Here is a 14,343-nt window from a genome sequence, read left to right on the forward strand (position 1 = left end):
GCTTATGCCGCTGAGCTATCTCCCCAGCCCTCCCTTTATTTAGAGAGAGTTTTGCTCTGTCGTCCAGGCTGGACTTGAACTCAGCCGCAGTCCTCTGCCTCAGCCTCTGGAGCACGGGTCAGCACCACTCTGGCTGCGCACTCCCTCTGTGGGGGCAGTAAGGGCCTGCACGTGCTGTGCCCGCCGCACTCAGCCACAGTTTTCGTGGGGCTTGCCTGTACCCCCTGAGCAGCTTGAGGGCGAGGATCACTGTGTTTGGTCATCTTGTGGAGGTGGCCAGGGCTATTTTCTCTGCTGTGTGCATGGGCAGATGAAAACATAAAGCTTTCCTCTCGGAAACACAGACAGTTCCTTGTGGTCCGGTCCTCCGTGGCTGGATGTGGGACCTGGCTCCAGGGGGTCAGAAGAGCCCGAGCACGGCGGCTTTTCTCACTCCTCGCTTCTTACCCTGGGAGAGTCCTCAGAGCAGTCTGCAAAGGCTGTGACCAGTGCCACCGTGGAACCTGGCGATGGTTCCCCGGGGCTCACGGGCGCCGCCTGTTGACAGCAGCCGTCGGAGCTCAGCAGTCAGTGTGGACGGCACCAGCCTCTTGGTTGCAGTAGCACCCACATGCTGCAAGCCTGGCTGTCTGGAGAGGGCCAGCCCAGGAAGCACGCGGCCCTCCACAGATTCCCGGGCCTGGGCACTTTGTTTCCCAGCAGCCAGAGTGGTGCCTGCTAGCTCAGCAGCAGTGGCTTCCCGTGGAGTGCAGTCCTCCTCCATCCTGCACCTCTGCTCCAGATTACCAGCGGGCTCCAGGAGCGGGTTTCTGCCGTCCTGAAAACCTTTGTAAGAATTTAAAGAAACACCTGCTTATTAGCGGTAACATCATTTAAAATTAGATTAAAAATGATGTTTTAATTTAGAAACCTTTCCACTTTCTATCCACATTTCAGGGGGAAAAAATCAGTGTAAATCTGTGTGCTTCTTGACACCAGTGATTTGGCTAGTGCTGGGTTGGGTGTTTCATTCATGGGGCAGTTTCTGCCTCAGTTTGTTCAAGCTGCTGCAGCTGGGATTTATACCCGGTGAACTTGCCCCTTGAGTTCGGGCAATGACAAGTCTGAGGTGGGGCCTGCGGGGGTGTCTGGACCCGGCTCCTCCCAGCGGGGGCTCCGGTGTGTCCTGCATGGTGAAAGGACAGTCAGGCTCCTGGGCTCACTCAGGGCACCCTCGCTCCCCAGGGGCTGGCCTCGTGGTGACCTGGCCTGGGGCTTAGCGGTTAGCCTGAGTGTTGGGAGCATACATGCGGCCCACAGCTGTCTTCTGGGAGGCAGTCCTGGCCTCCACTGTGTTGCTTGAGGTAATGAACCTGCAGCACCAAGAAGTCCCTGCTGATAACAAGCAAATGGAAGGCACAGGTTTGTTTCTGATGTGCTTTCTTAACCCTGAGTCTACACGGGCTTCGCAGGCTGTCCACGCTGCTTTACATAAGGGCTTGAAAAGCCTGCATGTGTTAATTTTATCCTCCAGACCTGTGCCGGCTGCCCCACTTCACACTGGTGTTCAGGCGTGTAGTGGTGTGTAGCCCAGAATAGAGCAACTTAGAACCCACCGCAGGAAGCACTTTGGGGACTCTCACCAGTGTGTAGACTGATCCTGGGGTCCAAGGTCAGATCGTCACTGGCTTTCTGTCACTCTTCTGAAGCAGGGGGCATCGCCCCCGCGCAGCGTCTAACCACGTCCTGCGTGTCTTCCCCAGATCAGATCCCACCCCCAGTTCGGCGACCTCTGCCAGAGGACCACGGCCGCCTCCTGCTGCCCCAGCTGGACACTGGGGAACTACATCGCCATCCTGAACAACAGGTCGTCCTGTCAGAACATCGTGGAGCGAGATGTGTCTCATACCCTGAAGCTGCTCCGCACCTGTGCCAAGCACTACCAGAACGGCACACTGGGGCCGGACTGCTGGGACGCGGCTGCCCGCAGGAAGGACCAGCTCAAGTGCACCAGTGTGCCGCGCAGGTGCACCAAGCACAACGCCGTGTACCAGATCCTGCACTACCTGGTGGACAAGGACTTCATCGCCCCCAGGACGGCTGGCCATGCCCCCCCGGCGCTCAAGCACAGCATGCTCTTCTCGCCCACAGAGAAGGGTAAGAGCATGATGAACATTTACCTGGACAACTTTGAAAACTGGAACTCCTCGGATGGCGTGACAGCCGTCACTGGGATCGAGTTCGGCATCAAGCACAGCTTGTTCCAGGACTATCTACTGATGGACACTGTGTACCCAGCCATCGCCATCGGGATTGTCCTGCTGGTCATGTGTGTCTACACCCGGTCCATGTTCATTACGCTGATGACAATGTTCGCCATCCTCAGCTCCTTGATCGTCTCCTACTTCCTCTATCGTGTTGTCTTTAGCTTCGAGTTTTTCCCTTTCATGAACCTCACTGCACTAATCATTCTGGTTGGCATTGGAGCTGACGATGCATTTGTGCTGTGTGACGTGTGGACCTACACCAAGTGTGACAAGCCTCACGCCGAGACCGCAGAGACGGTGAGCACCGCCCTGCAGCACGCTGCCCTCTCCATGTTCGTCACCAGCTTCACCACCGCCGCCGCCTTCTACGCCAACTACGTCAGCAAGATCACAGCCATCAGGTGCTTCGGCGTGTACGCAGGCACGGCCATCCTGGTGAACTACATCCTCATGGTCACATGGCTCCCGGCCGCGGTGGTGCTACACGAGCGCTACCTGCTCAACAGCTTCAGCTGCTTCCGGAAACCCCAGCAGCCGCTGTACGATGACAAGAGCTGCTGGACGGTGGCCTGCCAGAAGTGCCACCAACTGCTCATGGCCATTTCCGAGACCTCCCGGATTTTCTTTGAGAAGGTGCTGCCGTGCATTGTCATTAAGTTTCGCTACCTGTGGCTCCTGTGGTTCCTCGCACTGACGGTGGGCGGGGCCTACATCGTGTGTGTGAACCCTAAGATGAAGCTGCCCTCACTGGAGCTGTCGGAGTTCCAGGTATTCCGCGCGTCCCACCCGTTTGAGCGCTACGATGCAGAGTACAAGAAGCAGTTCATGTTCGAGCGTGTGCACCATGGCGAGGAGCTCCACATGCCCATCACTGTGGTCTGGGGCGTGTCCCCTGAGGACAATGGCAACCCACTCAACCCAAAGAGCAAGGGCAAGCTGACGCTGGACAGCAGCTTCAACATCGCCAGCCCTGCATCCCAGGCCTGGATTCTGCACTTCTGTCAGAAGCTGAGGAACCAGACCTTCTTCCATCAGACAGACGAGCAGGACTTCACCAGCTGCTTCATTGAGACCTTCAAGCAGTGGATGGAGAACCAGGACTGTGATGAGCCGGCCCTGTACCCATGCTGCAGCCACTGGAGCTTCCCCTACAAGCAGGAGGTCTTCGAGCTGTGCATCAAGAGGGCCATCATGGAGCTGGAGAGGAGCACAGGCTACCATCTGGACAGCAGGACCCCGGGACCGCGCTTCGACGTGAATGACACCATCCGGGCCGTGGTGCTGGAGTTCCAGAGTGCCCACCTCTTCACTCTGGCCTACGAGAAGATGCACCAGTTCTACAGCGAGGTAGACGCGTGGATCTCCCGGGAGCTGCGCTCTGCGCCCGAGGGCCTCGGCAATGGCTGGTTTGTGAGCAACCTGGAGTTCTATGACCTCCAGGACAGCCTCTCGGATGGCACGCTCATAGCCATGGGGCTGTCGGTGGCAGTGGCCTTCAGTGTGATGCTGCTGACCACACGGAATGCAGTCATCAGTCTCTATGCCATTGTCTCCATTGCTGGCACCATCTTTGTCACCGTGGGCTCCCTGGTCCTGCTGGGCTGGGAGCTAAACGTCCTGGAGTCTGTCACCATCTCAGTGGCCGTGGGGTTGTCCGTAGACTTTGCCGTTCACTACGGGGTTGCATACCGCCTGGCTCCAGACCCCGACCGGGAGGGCAAAGTGACCTTCTCTCTGAGCCGCATGGGCTCAGCCATTGCCATGGCCGCCCTGACCACCTTCGTTGCTGGGGCCATGATGATGCCATCGACCGTGCTGGCCTACACGCAGCTAGGCACCTTCATGATGCTCGTCATGTGTGTCAGCTGGGCCTTTGCCACCTTCTTCTTCCAGTGCATGTGCCGGTGCCTTGGGCCACAGGGCTCCTGTGGGCAGATCCCACTGCCTCGGAAGCTCCAGTGCAGTTCCTTTACCCACACCCTGTCCCCAGAGCCTGGTGGCCAGAGCAAAGCCCGTCCTGAGCATGCCTACCATCTAGAGCCCCAGGACCAGAAGCCAGAAGGGGAGCAGGAGTTTTATGAGTTGGAACCACTGGCATCCCAAAACCATGCTTCAGAGAAGATTGTGCCAGAGGAGACCTACCTCTGTGCTGAGCTGCTTGGTAGCCCGGCGGGGCGCTCGGGGGTGCCCTGGCTCACAGCCTGTGCTGGGGAGCAGGGCCAGAGCTCCAGGGCAGACTCAAGCACTGCCCTGCTCCCACCCTGCCCCGAGCCACACCGTACGCACCCCTTCTTCTCCCTCAATCAGCGGTGCTGCCCACACACCTACAGACTCCTGACTTGCAGCCCACACTCTTATCAGCAGGGGGGTGACACCACGTGTGGCCACTGTTCCCCTGCTGCAGGCGGCATTGTGCAGACCCAGAACAGGGTGGCGCCTCTGCAGGCCCCACAGCAGGCCCCTGAGGGCTTTGTGCATCACCTCCCACACCTGCACCCGCACAACTGTCCCTGCCTGCAGGGATGTGGGAAACCACCCACAATGCAGAGCACCCCGCCTCGGAACTGCTGCCCCCACCAGGCACCACGTGTGCAGGTGCCCGAGCACTGTGGCAAGGCTGGTGCAACTGGCAGGCCAGACTCTGACCCCCAGGCCATGGGGCAGTCACCACTGGCCTGCAGGGGCCTTGGCTGTGACCGGCCAGCACACTGCCATGCTGAGAATAACCAAAGGGGACTCCATGGAGACAGGGACTTGGGACACAGGGAGGGCAGCAGGAGGACCAAAAGCAGAGTCTCCGGTCTACAGCATCAGAATGATAGGGCCGAGGAGAGGGCTGAGCTGAGCCTGTCCCAGGCTGGTGCAGCTGGGGACTCAGGACATTTCAGCCACAGTGAACCAGAACTCCTACTTAACCGTTTCCTGGGGGAGGCGCGTCGTGCGCCTGGCCCAGGCAGCCCGCAGAGCTGCCGCAGTACTGTGAGAGAGAGGCGCAGCTCCATAGGCTGCCAGCCGCCACGCCTCGTCGCCACCGTGCCTGCTGTCCTGATGCACTCAGAGCTCGCTGGGGAGAGCTTGTTAATAAAAACACTCTAATAAATATGGCCTTCAACTCAGAACAGCACTCACGTGTTCTTCTAAGTGGGAGCGAACTCCAGACACAGGAAAGGAAGCCCAGGACCTGGGATTGGTGGGCTCGGCCTTGGTCCAGAGAAGGGGCTTCCGGTCCCCCTTGCCGTGGGCACGTCCCCAGCCTAAGCGGGGTATCCGTCAGTGGAGTGGACAGTTCCTGGGATGGTTTTCTGCATTCATACCGTGTGTCTTTTTCTCCCCTTCTGCAGCAGGGATTCAGTGGACCTTTCAATCCCCTAGAATTTTCGCTTCTCATATTTCCTTGATACCTTTATTTTGGTTCAGCTGTGGTAACTAAGACAGGACTTCCCAGAGCACGTGTAGGAGTTGCTCTCACCCCACAGGGCCACTTCATCTGGGGTCTAGAGCTAAATCACATCCGCATTAAGACAGGAAGGGTTTTACGGTGTGGTGTTCTTTGGGGGGGTGAGGCAGCAAGTTTAAAAATTAATCACCGTGCACCTTTATGGTGCCTCCTATTTATGCAGACTGAGCGCACCCGCACTGGTGTCCTTCCTACAGGTCCGGATTTACAGGCCTCACCCAGGCGCCTCGGCACCGAGGGAGCCCGCGCAGAACAGCGCTGGGCTTCAGGCTCGCTCGGGCGGTGGGGACCTGTGGCGGCGTGCGGGGCCTGAGGCATCTGGGTAGGGAGCCCTTAGCTTGCCTGGAGGCTCTCCCTCCCTCCTGCGAGAAGCTCGAGTTACCAAGCGCCCGCGAGCGGCGCGGCGCCACCTTCAAGCAGCACAGCGAGCAGCAGACACCTCTGCCTCCGCCTGCCCCAGGGAGGTTGAGCAGTGGGTGACTGCGAACTATCTGGGGAACCCTTTAGGTGGCACGGCTGGGAAGGGGGTGCAGGGGTCCGTGACTCCCACCCACCTGTGCCAGACCCCACCCCTGTCCAGCAGCTTCCAGCTTTGACCTGCACTCTGCAGTGGCAGGAACTGCACTACCCGCTAGGATAGAGGTCTGTCAGCTGTCCTGGTTCTGGTCTCTAAGCCCGAAGAAAGCCTCGCTGGCTTTTCCCTGCCTGTCCCTTCAGATGTATGAGCAGCTGCCATAGCACTTGCTCATGTCCTCGGCTCGCACAGTACCTGGCTGGTCACGGGGCTTTCGGCAGCTGTGACACTGGCGGAGCGATGCTGGTCCTCAGGACACGTTTCTTGTGCTTCCTCTGCAGGTTCCTGTGAGTTCCCCTCACAGGGAGCAACACGGAGGTGGCCTGGCAGCCACCTGCAAACCGCATCAGTGTCCCTGCTGCTGCAGCTGGGGTCTCATGAACTCCGGGCTGGGCCCGCCCAGCAGCAGGACTCGGGCACCGCACCCTGCCTCTGTTGGCCCTGCAAGTACGGCACCAAGTGGCCGGCAGTGCACATGTCCAGGTGCTTTCTCAACATGCACGGGGAGAGTGCAGGGGCTGGTCTCACCCGGAAGGCTCCTGCGAGCAGGGACATGGCCGAGGCCGTGGGAGCTGAGCACAGGCAGCGGATATCCCTCAGGCAGGCTCCTTTCCGTCCCCAGCTTGGGGCCCTAGGAGCCCTTCCTGCCCACACTCCCTGTGCCCCCCCCCCACCTTGCATGAGCCCTGAGCCTTTCCATGTGCTCCCCATCTGTAGGCTGTACTTGAATTCACTGTTTTCACACAGCTTGTTTGTTTGCTTTTTTGTTTGTTTTTGTGGTGCTGGGGATCAAACCCGGGGCCTTCTGCATGCAAGGTGAGAGCTCAAGCAGAGCGCCACACCCAACCCTCATGCAGCATCGTAAGAGTTCGCTTGCAGAGACCAGAAGCTTTACAAGTTTTTCTTCTCAATTCCACACTGCTGAGGGCCGTCTGCAGGATACCTCGGTGGGATCCCCAGCTCCACAGGCCTTGCTAGACCTGCCCTTAAGGCAGCCTGAGCCAGCCCCCCTGCCAAAAAACAAATCCTCCTCCGTTCCACACTGCTGGGCAGCGAAGGGTTGCTGTTTCCAGTTCTGTTCCAGGTTCACAGTCTGTATCTAGGCTTGCGGAAAGCAGGAGGTGGACACCGACACGGGGAGCGGCTGCGCCGCACACTGAGAAATGCACACTAGGAAGGTCACCAGCGCAGGACACATCGAGGTCAGGATCCCTGGGACCCCTTCCAGGCCTCTTCCCTGCAGAGCCACCTTCCAAATCCCTGCTTGAGACAGAATAGGCCAGGAAGCAAGGAGTTTTCATGCGGAGACGCAGCACTGGGTGAGCAAACTGCACGGTGCGCTCGCGTCCGGTCTGTGCTTTGAGCTGCACGTCCTCCTCCTATGGTGGCCGCTGAGGAGGCCGAGCTGTGCCCTCATTTCTGTGTAGCACCGTAAACTTCAGCAAGGGGTGGCTTGAAGGGTGACTTCATAGATGCGGTCCCCGGGGACTTCAGAGGCGCTCCTGTTCCTGCTGTCTCCATCCGGCCACCAGCGGTTAGGACAGTTTCCAAATGAAGTGCTGTGCAAATGGGTGACTTCCAAAACAACTAACTTGTCATTGTGGAAGAAAAAAATTAGACCTGTGCTTTTTAAAACTTCAAACGTCCACTTGGGTTTTCCTAGGCTCAGATGGCCACGTGGGTAGACATGAGTCCGGGGAGACTTGTTAATACAGGAGGAGCAGTCGCCTGTGGGGCCTGTCACGGCACAGCCGCCTGGAGCGGGCTGTTGCTTCTGACAGCGCAAAACCAGGATCAACTCATGGTTCTGCACACGCACCCTTGGCCGCAGCAGGTACAGGAAGCTGGGGACTCGGTGCCCGCCAGGGCATGGCAGAGCATGAGGGACACTTGTCCCTCTCTGGAGCTGCAGGGTCACTTTGGGAGAGGGACATGGATAAAGCACCCGGAAGTCACCACCCGGGAGGTGGCTCTTCCTGGCCAGCATGGTCCTTGGCTTGATTGTTGCCAACCGCAAGAGCTATGCTCTCTTGGGAGTAAAAAGCTAAGTCCACAGACCAGCTCCTCAGGAGCAGTGCCACCTGCCACGTGTCCTCTTTGGGGGACGTTAGCCAATGTCTAGCTATCCATCGTTTTTTGACCAAGTCTGTGACCATCGCAATGAAGCAAGAGTTAAGCTCCATGCTTTCAAATCAACTGAGATAAACTTCCATATTTATCTTTATAATTTCTTATTTTTTTCATGTAACTTTCTGTAGTACTTTTCGTTCAATTCAGTGAGGTCCAAAGGTAAAGTCTGGAGGCAAAGTGGCAGCATAACTCTGTTCCTCTTCCGTCTGCTAATAGGACTTGTTTTTTGTGGTGCTAAGAGTTTAACCCAGGGCTCAGTCCTAAGCAGACATTTCTGGTTAATAAACTGGACTTTCACTTAAAAGCAGAAGAGGATTTTCCCTTTAGAGGTCAAAGAATTTCCCACATTAGTAATCTAAACAAGATTACACAGAGGCTGCTCGGCCAGCCTAAGAAAACAAATCTCTAGCAGGGTGTAGGAACTACATGTTACCAAGTCTGCAACACAGGCAGTAGCTGCAGAAGTCACGGCTCAGGCGGGCTCTAGGGCCCTCAGGGCAGCACAGGTGAGTGGAAGCGACAGCTGCCTGCGTCCGTTCGTGGCCTCCTGGCAGATGCTCTGCTCCCAGCTCTTTCAGCCTATGCTGTGCTGTCCGGTTTCAGGCCTTGTGGCGGCTGTTTCTCGGTATCCTGGCCACAGTCAAGTGTGAGGGGTGGGTGTGCAGAGCCACGAGCCTCTCCTGACAGTGTCCTCTGCAGAGCTGTGTAAATGGCCCTGAGGAGCGAGTGTACCTCTGACAGTGTTCCCGCTGTCCTTCACGATGCTGTCCCTTTCCCTTTGCTTCCTGATTGTGCATGACATCAGTCGCGACGGGGACCAGAGCCCTGACCCGCCGCCTGGTTCTTGCAGAGCCGCCTTGGTCACTTGGCCTTCCTCTGCCAGGCCCCAGCACGGCACCTTAGACAGCACTTTGGTACACACGCACGTGTCCCATCGGAGAGCAGGCAGAAGAGAGGAAAGGCGGTTTCCAGATGAGTGCAGCCATTCCTGCAGACCAGTGTGCTCTGAAGACCAGATCAGGTACAGATGCCGCCCTGGGGAGGACGTGGTAACTGTCGCAACCCTGGGCCAGGACTCTCCCCACACTGTCACGTCAGTGCGAACAGCTCACACAGTTCCTCAAGGCCATCTTAGTCTTCACTGACGGCCATGGAGGGTCAGGCTGACAGAGGCCTCTGCATGCTTCCCTCACCAACGTGGAGGACGGGTGCACCAGTCCGGGGAGCAGGGCAGTGCCGTGTGCCTCCCCGCGGGCTTGTTCAGTCTGCCCCCGGGGTCACAGGCATCTGCTATTTCTGTTTGACCTCTCTGGACCTGCTGCTGGAGCCAGGGCATGCTTGCCACCTCTCACGCCAGTGTCCTGACAGAAGGTCCACTGCTCAGGGCTGGGAGACAGGAGCCCCACCCTGGGACCGCGGGGTCTACCCCATGCCCCAGAAGAGAGGGTTCGCAAAGCGAGTGGCTGCAGGAGATGGTTTTAAATTGGGAGATGAGGCGGCTCCCACACTGTAGTGTCAGCTACCTGGGGAAGCTGAGGCCGGAGAAGCGCTGGAGCCTAGGCGTTCAGGGCCAGGCTGGGCAACGTGGATAGGACCTATCTCTAAAAGTGAAAATGAGGAATGAGGAAAACATTATAAGAAGATTCAACCATCTCAGGCATTTTCTCACCATTGCTGTATGCAGCAGCAAGGCCTTTGAAACGTGCGGGCTTTGGGGTTTTAGAGACAGAGAGGCCTGTGTCACCAAGTGTGATCGGCCACTTCCCAGCACCCCATACGCCTCGTCTGGGCTGAGACTCCCGGAGAAGAGCCAGGGAGCCGTGTGCTTGTGCTTCTGTGTCACTGTCCAGGCAGGACTCCCAGGAGCACACATGAACAGTGTCCCCAGGGCCGGGCCCAGCCTGCACACCAGGTCTAGCCGGCCATGAGGGCTCGCCCTCCTCCCCCAGTGTCCTGTCCTCCCCTAGTCCCAGGGCCCTGGCCACCCAACTGGCAGGGTTTGTCTCAGGCTGCAGCTGTGGGACAGGTGGGCGTCAGGGAGCAACTGCTCCTGCCTCTCGAGTCTGGAGCATATCAGAGGCCTGGGGACCCCAAGGCAGGAAGCGCCTGCATGTCCCCACCTGCCCTGTAGCCAGGGCTGCCACCTCCTGGGGGAGGGAGGTGTGATAGCTGCAGCTGTCAGGCACCTTCAGCCTGGCCTGCGCTCCAGCACTCCCTGCTCCCATGTCCTCTCCCTCTGCTGGCCAGGCCTCTCTGTGCCCTGCCCTGCACCCTCCCTGTGACAACTCAGAAGAAGGGGACTGTTAGGCATTGTGAGGGCTGGGTGGTTGTTAAGGTGCAGATTAAATGCTCTACCAGCAAATTGTAGGTGCCAACACTGCAGGGAACAGTGTGGAGGCTGTGCCCACCCTGCCCAGCCCCTGCCCACAGACCAGAGGGCCCCGTAGCCCTGCCCCAGAGGTCCTGCGTCTCCATGCCAGGACGCAACCCCACCCAAGCACACCCCATCCTGGATCCTGGCCATGGTCCAGGGCTGGGGCTCATCCTGGCTTGCTGGGGCCAGCAGGTTCCTGATGGACCCCTAGTGCTACGCCAGCAGGACAGTGCCAGGATCTGGGGTGCATCCTCTCTCCTGCCATCCCAGCTCTACCACAGAGGCAGGGGTCCAACTCCAGTGCCCCCTCCAGTCATCAGCAGGTTGTAGATGGAAAAACTGACTTCAGGCCCACAGGAGAGAAGACACAGCAGGTGCAGGGCCAGGGACATGACACAGAGTCAGGACTGTGCCTAAGTGCTTGGGGCCTAGAGCTGTGGAGATCACACTGGGCCAGGCAGGAACCCCAGGGGTTTTGTCTCCATGGCCTGGTTAGGAAGAGAAGGAGAAAGAAGAGGAGGAGGAGGAGGAGGAGGAGAAAGAGGAAAGAAGAGAGAAAAAATGGGACAGGTAGTGACAGTGCAGGAAAGCCACTAGGGCAAAGCCCTCTGAGATGTCTGTCCTTGGAGTGTAGGAAGCTTTCTGAGGATGGGGAACCACCCTGCCTCAGTTTCCTCCACTTAGAGGGAGAACATTGTCCCCACTCCTATTCCCAAGAGCTTCAGGGACAGTGACTAGAGCCCTCACTGACCCTTAGAAAAGATGCTGGCTGGCAAGGCAGGGCAGGGCAGGGGTGCTTGGTGAGGTGCGAGTCATCTGCAGAGAAGCAGAGGTGGAGGTGGGGTCCAAGCATGGCTTCCAGCAGGGAAGGACAAGGACCCCCGAGGGGCAGGAAGAGGGGACGGGAAGCGAAGAGGGGCAGACTGCTGCAGGCCTGGGCTCTGCAGTGCAGGGAGGTGGCAGGGCCAAGAGCCAGACCATTGCGGTGGGCAGCCTGTGTCTCCTGACCTGCTGGGATGGTCAGCATGAGGAGCGTGGGCTGGGGAGATGACTCCTGCAGCTGGGGTTGGGGGCCTCCAGGGCCACACACGGCTCTGTCCCCACACTCCTTGTCCTCAGTGTCCCTCCCTCTACAGCCCCTGATAGAAACCAGGACCCCTGCTCTCCCAGTCCCCCAGCCTCTTGTGGGCTGCTAGGTCCCCCACTGTGCCTGGGGAGCGGCAGAGCTGCCCTTTCTCTGCCACTTCTCCCTAAAGCTCCTGGATTTTCAGAGTCTCTGAGCAACCCAGGGGTCGTTCCCCAGGCTTCCCTCTTGTCCCTCGAGGCCTGGCCTCCTGTTCGTCGCCACACTTGCTGGTTGGCTCCAGAAGTGGCCATGGCCTGGGGCTCCTTTGCTCATCCACACAGGACTTGTGAGCCAGCGCAGTCCATCCAAGCTCTGGAATCGGTGCTCCAGGCCCGGGCCTGGCGCCTGGACCACACCCAGGTGAGGCCCGTGGTGAGGTGCTGGTCCCTGCTGCTGTCACTGCCACCAGCCCTGCATGGTCAACCCCTTGCTGGTCATCAGCTGCTGGCCTCTAGAGGCCGCTAGCCCTGTGGGGTTAACCATCTCATGTGTGCCACTCTTCAGGTGACTGCTGTGTCCACACCAGTGTGGCAAGAATCCTGAGCAGGTTTTCAGGACCGTCCTGGTCCACGCCACCCAGGAACAGTCTGCAGCCTCGCTTGACCAGCACCTGTGCTGCCGCTGGTGCTCAGGGCTCACAGCAGCCTCTGGGACCAGCCAGGAAAGGGAGGGAGTGCTGCTCACCCAGCCGCTGCAGGCCTGAGCGGGATCAAGCCTGGGCCCTGCTGACTGGCCCAACTTGGCAAATGCTCAAGCTTTCTTATCAGAGCCCCTGATTGGCCCAAATTCTGTTCTGTCTCCTGCTCAGAACAGATCCAAGCCCCTGGGTCGGGGTGAAGCATGCAGGACAGTCAGCTGTCATGCCGGGGTTCACTGGAAAGCATACGACACATCTGTCCGCCTTCCTAGGATCTACTGACCCTGTCCTTGCCCTTTCCAGATCTCAGTGCTCCCCCAGCCTCTACACACCACGCTGGGGTCACAGTCTCCACTGGGGTCATTGTCCCCCTCATGGCCTGTCTCCAGCTCCCTGGCCCTGGCTCAACCACCTGCCTGGGATCCTCCTTAGCAACCACCCCAAACTCCTCACTTGTGGTGTGGCTCACGGGGCACATGTGGCCCTGGGAAGTCCAGCCCCTGCCTGCTTTGTGCCAGCCGAGGGGAGGGCACCTGGGTGCCCAGTGCTCCCGGCTTGGACTGATGACCACTGACCTTGGTGGGCAGGCCCACCTGGCCTCCTGCTGCCCACACTGCTGGTTCTGTCTCCTCCTGGTCCTCCAATATCTCGTCCCCCACGCGTGTCCTGCACATGAGTGGCAGGGCCCTGGCTTGCGGATGCTGTGCCAACACTCACTGCGGTCTGCAGGGCTGCTCAGGAAACTCAGTGACCGCAGCGCAGAAACTGCCCACGGGGCCCTAAAGCTGGGTAGCTCGCACCTTCTCAAGACAGTCGTGGTTCATCCTTTGGGCCTCCATGTAAGTTTCAAAATCAGCTTTCAAGGCGCAAGGGAACCTGCCCCGACTTGGACTATGATTTCTGTGGCTTTGTTAGGGAGCAGAGACATCTCGGGGGCAGTAAACCTTTCATTTGCAAGTGTAGTAAACACACCTGTGGGCTTTCATTTGTGCCTCTCATGCCACCCAGTCATGGCTTTGGATTTTTAGTATAGAGATCCTGCCTAGTTTTCATCAGACTTATTTTTCCTTTTTCAGAATCCTTTGTTCCTCGTTCAGAGATGGGGTTATGTTCCTACACCAACCTCCCGTCTGCTGGCCCAGAGTCCAGCTGCTCACTGCCCTGTGGGAGCCCTCAGGCTGCCTACACCCCTGCTGACTGCCCCAGCCCTGCTGCCCTTGGGCACGGGCGGGGGCAGCGCAGGTGCCGGGCCTCTTGCTCAGCAACACTGGAAGTTCCCAGCGGGGCAGAGGGGCCCAGCATGGCGTTAGCACCCTGGAGGCAGCAGGAGGAGAAGGGAGGCAGCCTGCTACATTCTTACAGCTGGGGAAATGACCCGGCCACGAGGCCGACCAAGATCAGACTGCACGCTGGCCTCTGCCCCTCGGTCCTGTCATCAGCGTGGCCTGTGTCTGAGGAGGGCAAGCTGCTTGGCCTCTCTGACCTGCTGGCAGGATGGGGACACTGGGGATATGCCGGGTATGCCGCGTCCTGAGTGTGGTTGGCACTGTTGGGTCCAACAGGACTTCTCATGGGCTGTGGCCAAGCCTGGGAGTGGACTCTTCTGAGAAACAGCAATCGCATGCGGAGGTTAACAGAGGCCGTGGTGACAGATGAGGTTGGAGGACTCAGCCCTGGCCTGAGCCTCAGCCTGGATGTGTCCCTGAGTGTCCTCACACGATGGCAGAGCCTGGTGAAGCTAGGCTGTTACAGGGGCCGGAGACAGGAGGACATGGCCTGCATACCCACGTAGGAAGGGA

At 58.8% G+C, this 14,343-nt stretch overlaps 1 protein-coding gene across 2 annotated transcripts in view; it reads left to right on the forward strand.

The window, feature by feature from the left end:
- Positions 1-5,359, forward strand: part of Disp1 (dispatched RND transporter family member 1) — a 127,457-nt gene extending 122,098 nt beyond the window's left edge. For both annotated transcript variants that reach the window (XM_023710337.1, XM_004626949.2), the window contains one exon: positions 1,743-5,359. In XM_023710337.1, coding sequence (XP_023566105.1) covers positions 1,743-5,342 — 3,600 coding nt within the window. In that variant the 3' untranslated portion in view covers positions 5,343-5,359. The remainder of the gene's footprint in view (positions 1-1,742) is intronic.
- The last annotated feature ends 8,984 nt before the right edge of the window (positions 5,360-14,343 follow it).

Source organism: Octodon degus, unplaced genomic scaffold (genome assembly GCF_000260255.1).
Source record: "Octodon degus isolate 3935 unplaced genomic scaffold, OctDeg1.0 scaffold00017, whole genome shotgun sequence".
NCBI lineage: Eukaryota > Metazoa > Chordata > Mammalia > Rodentia > Octodontidae > Octodon > Octodon degus.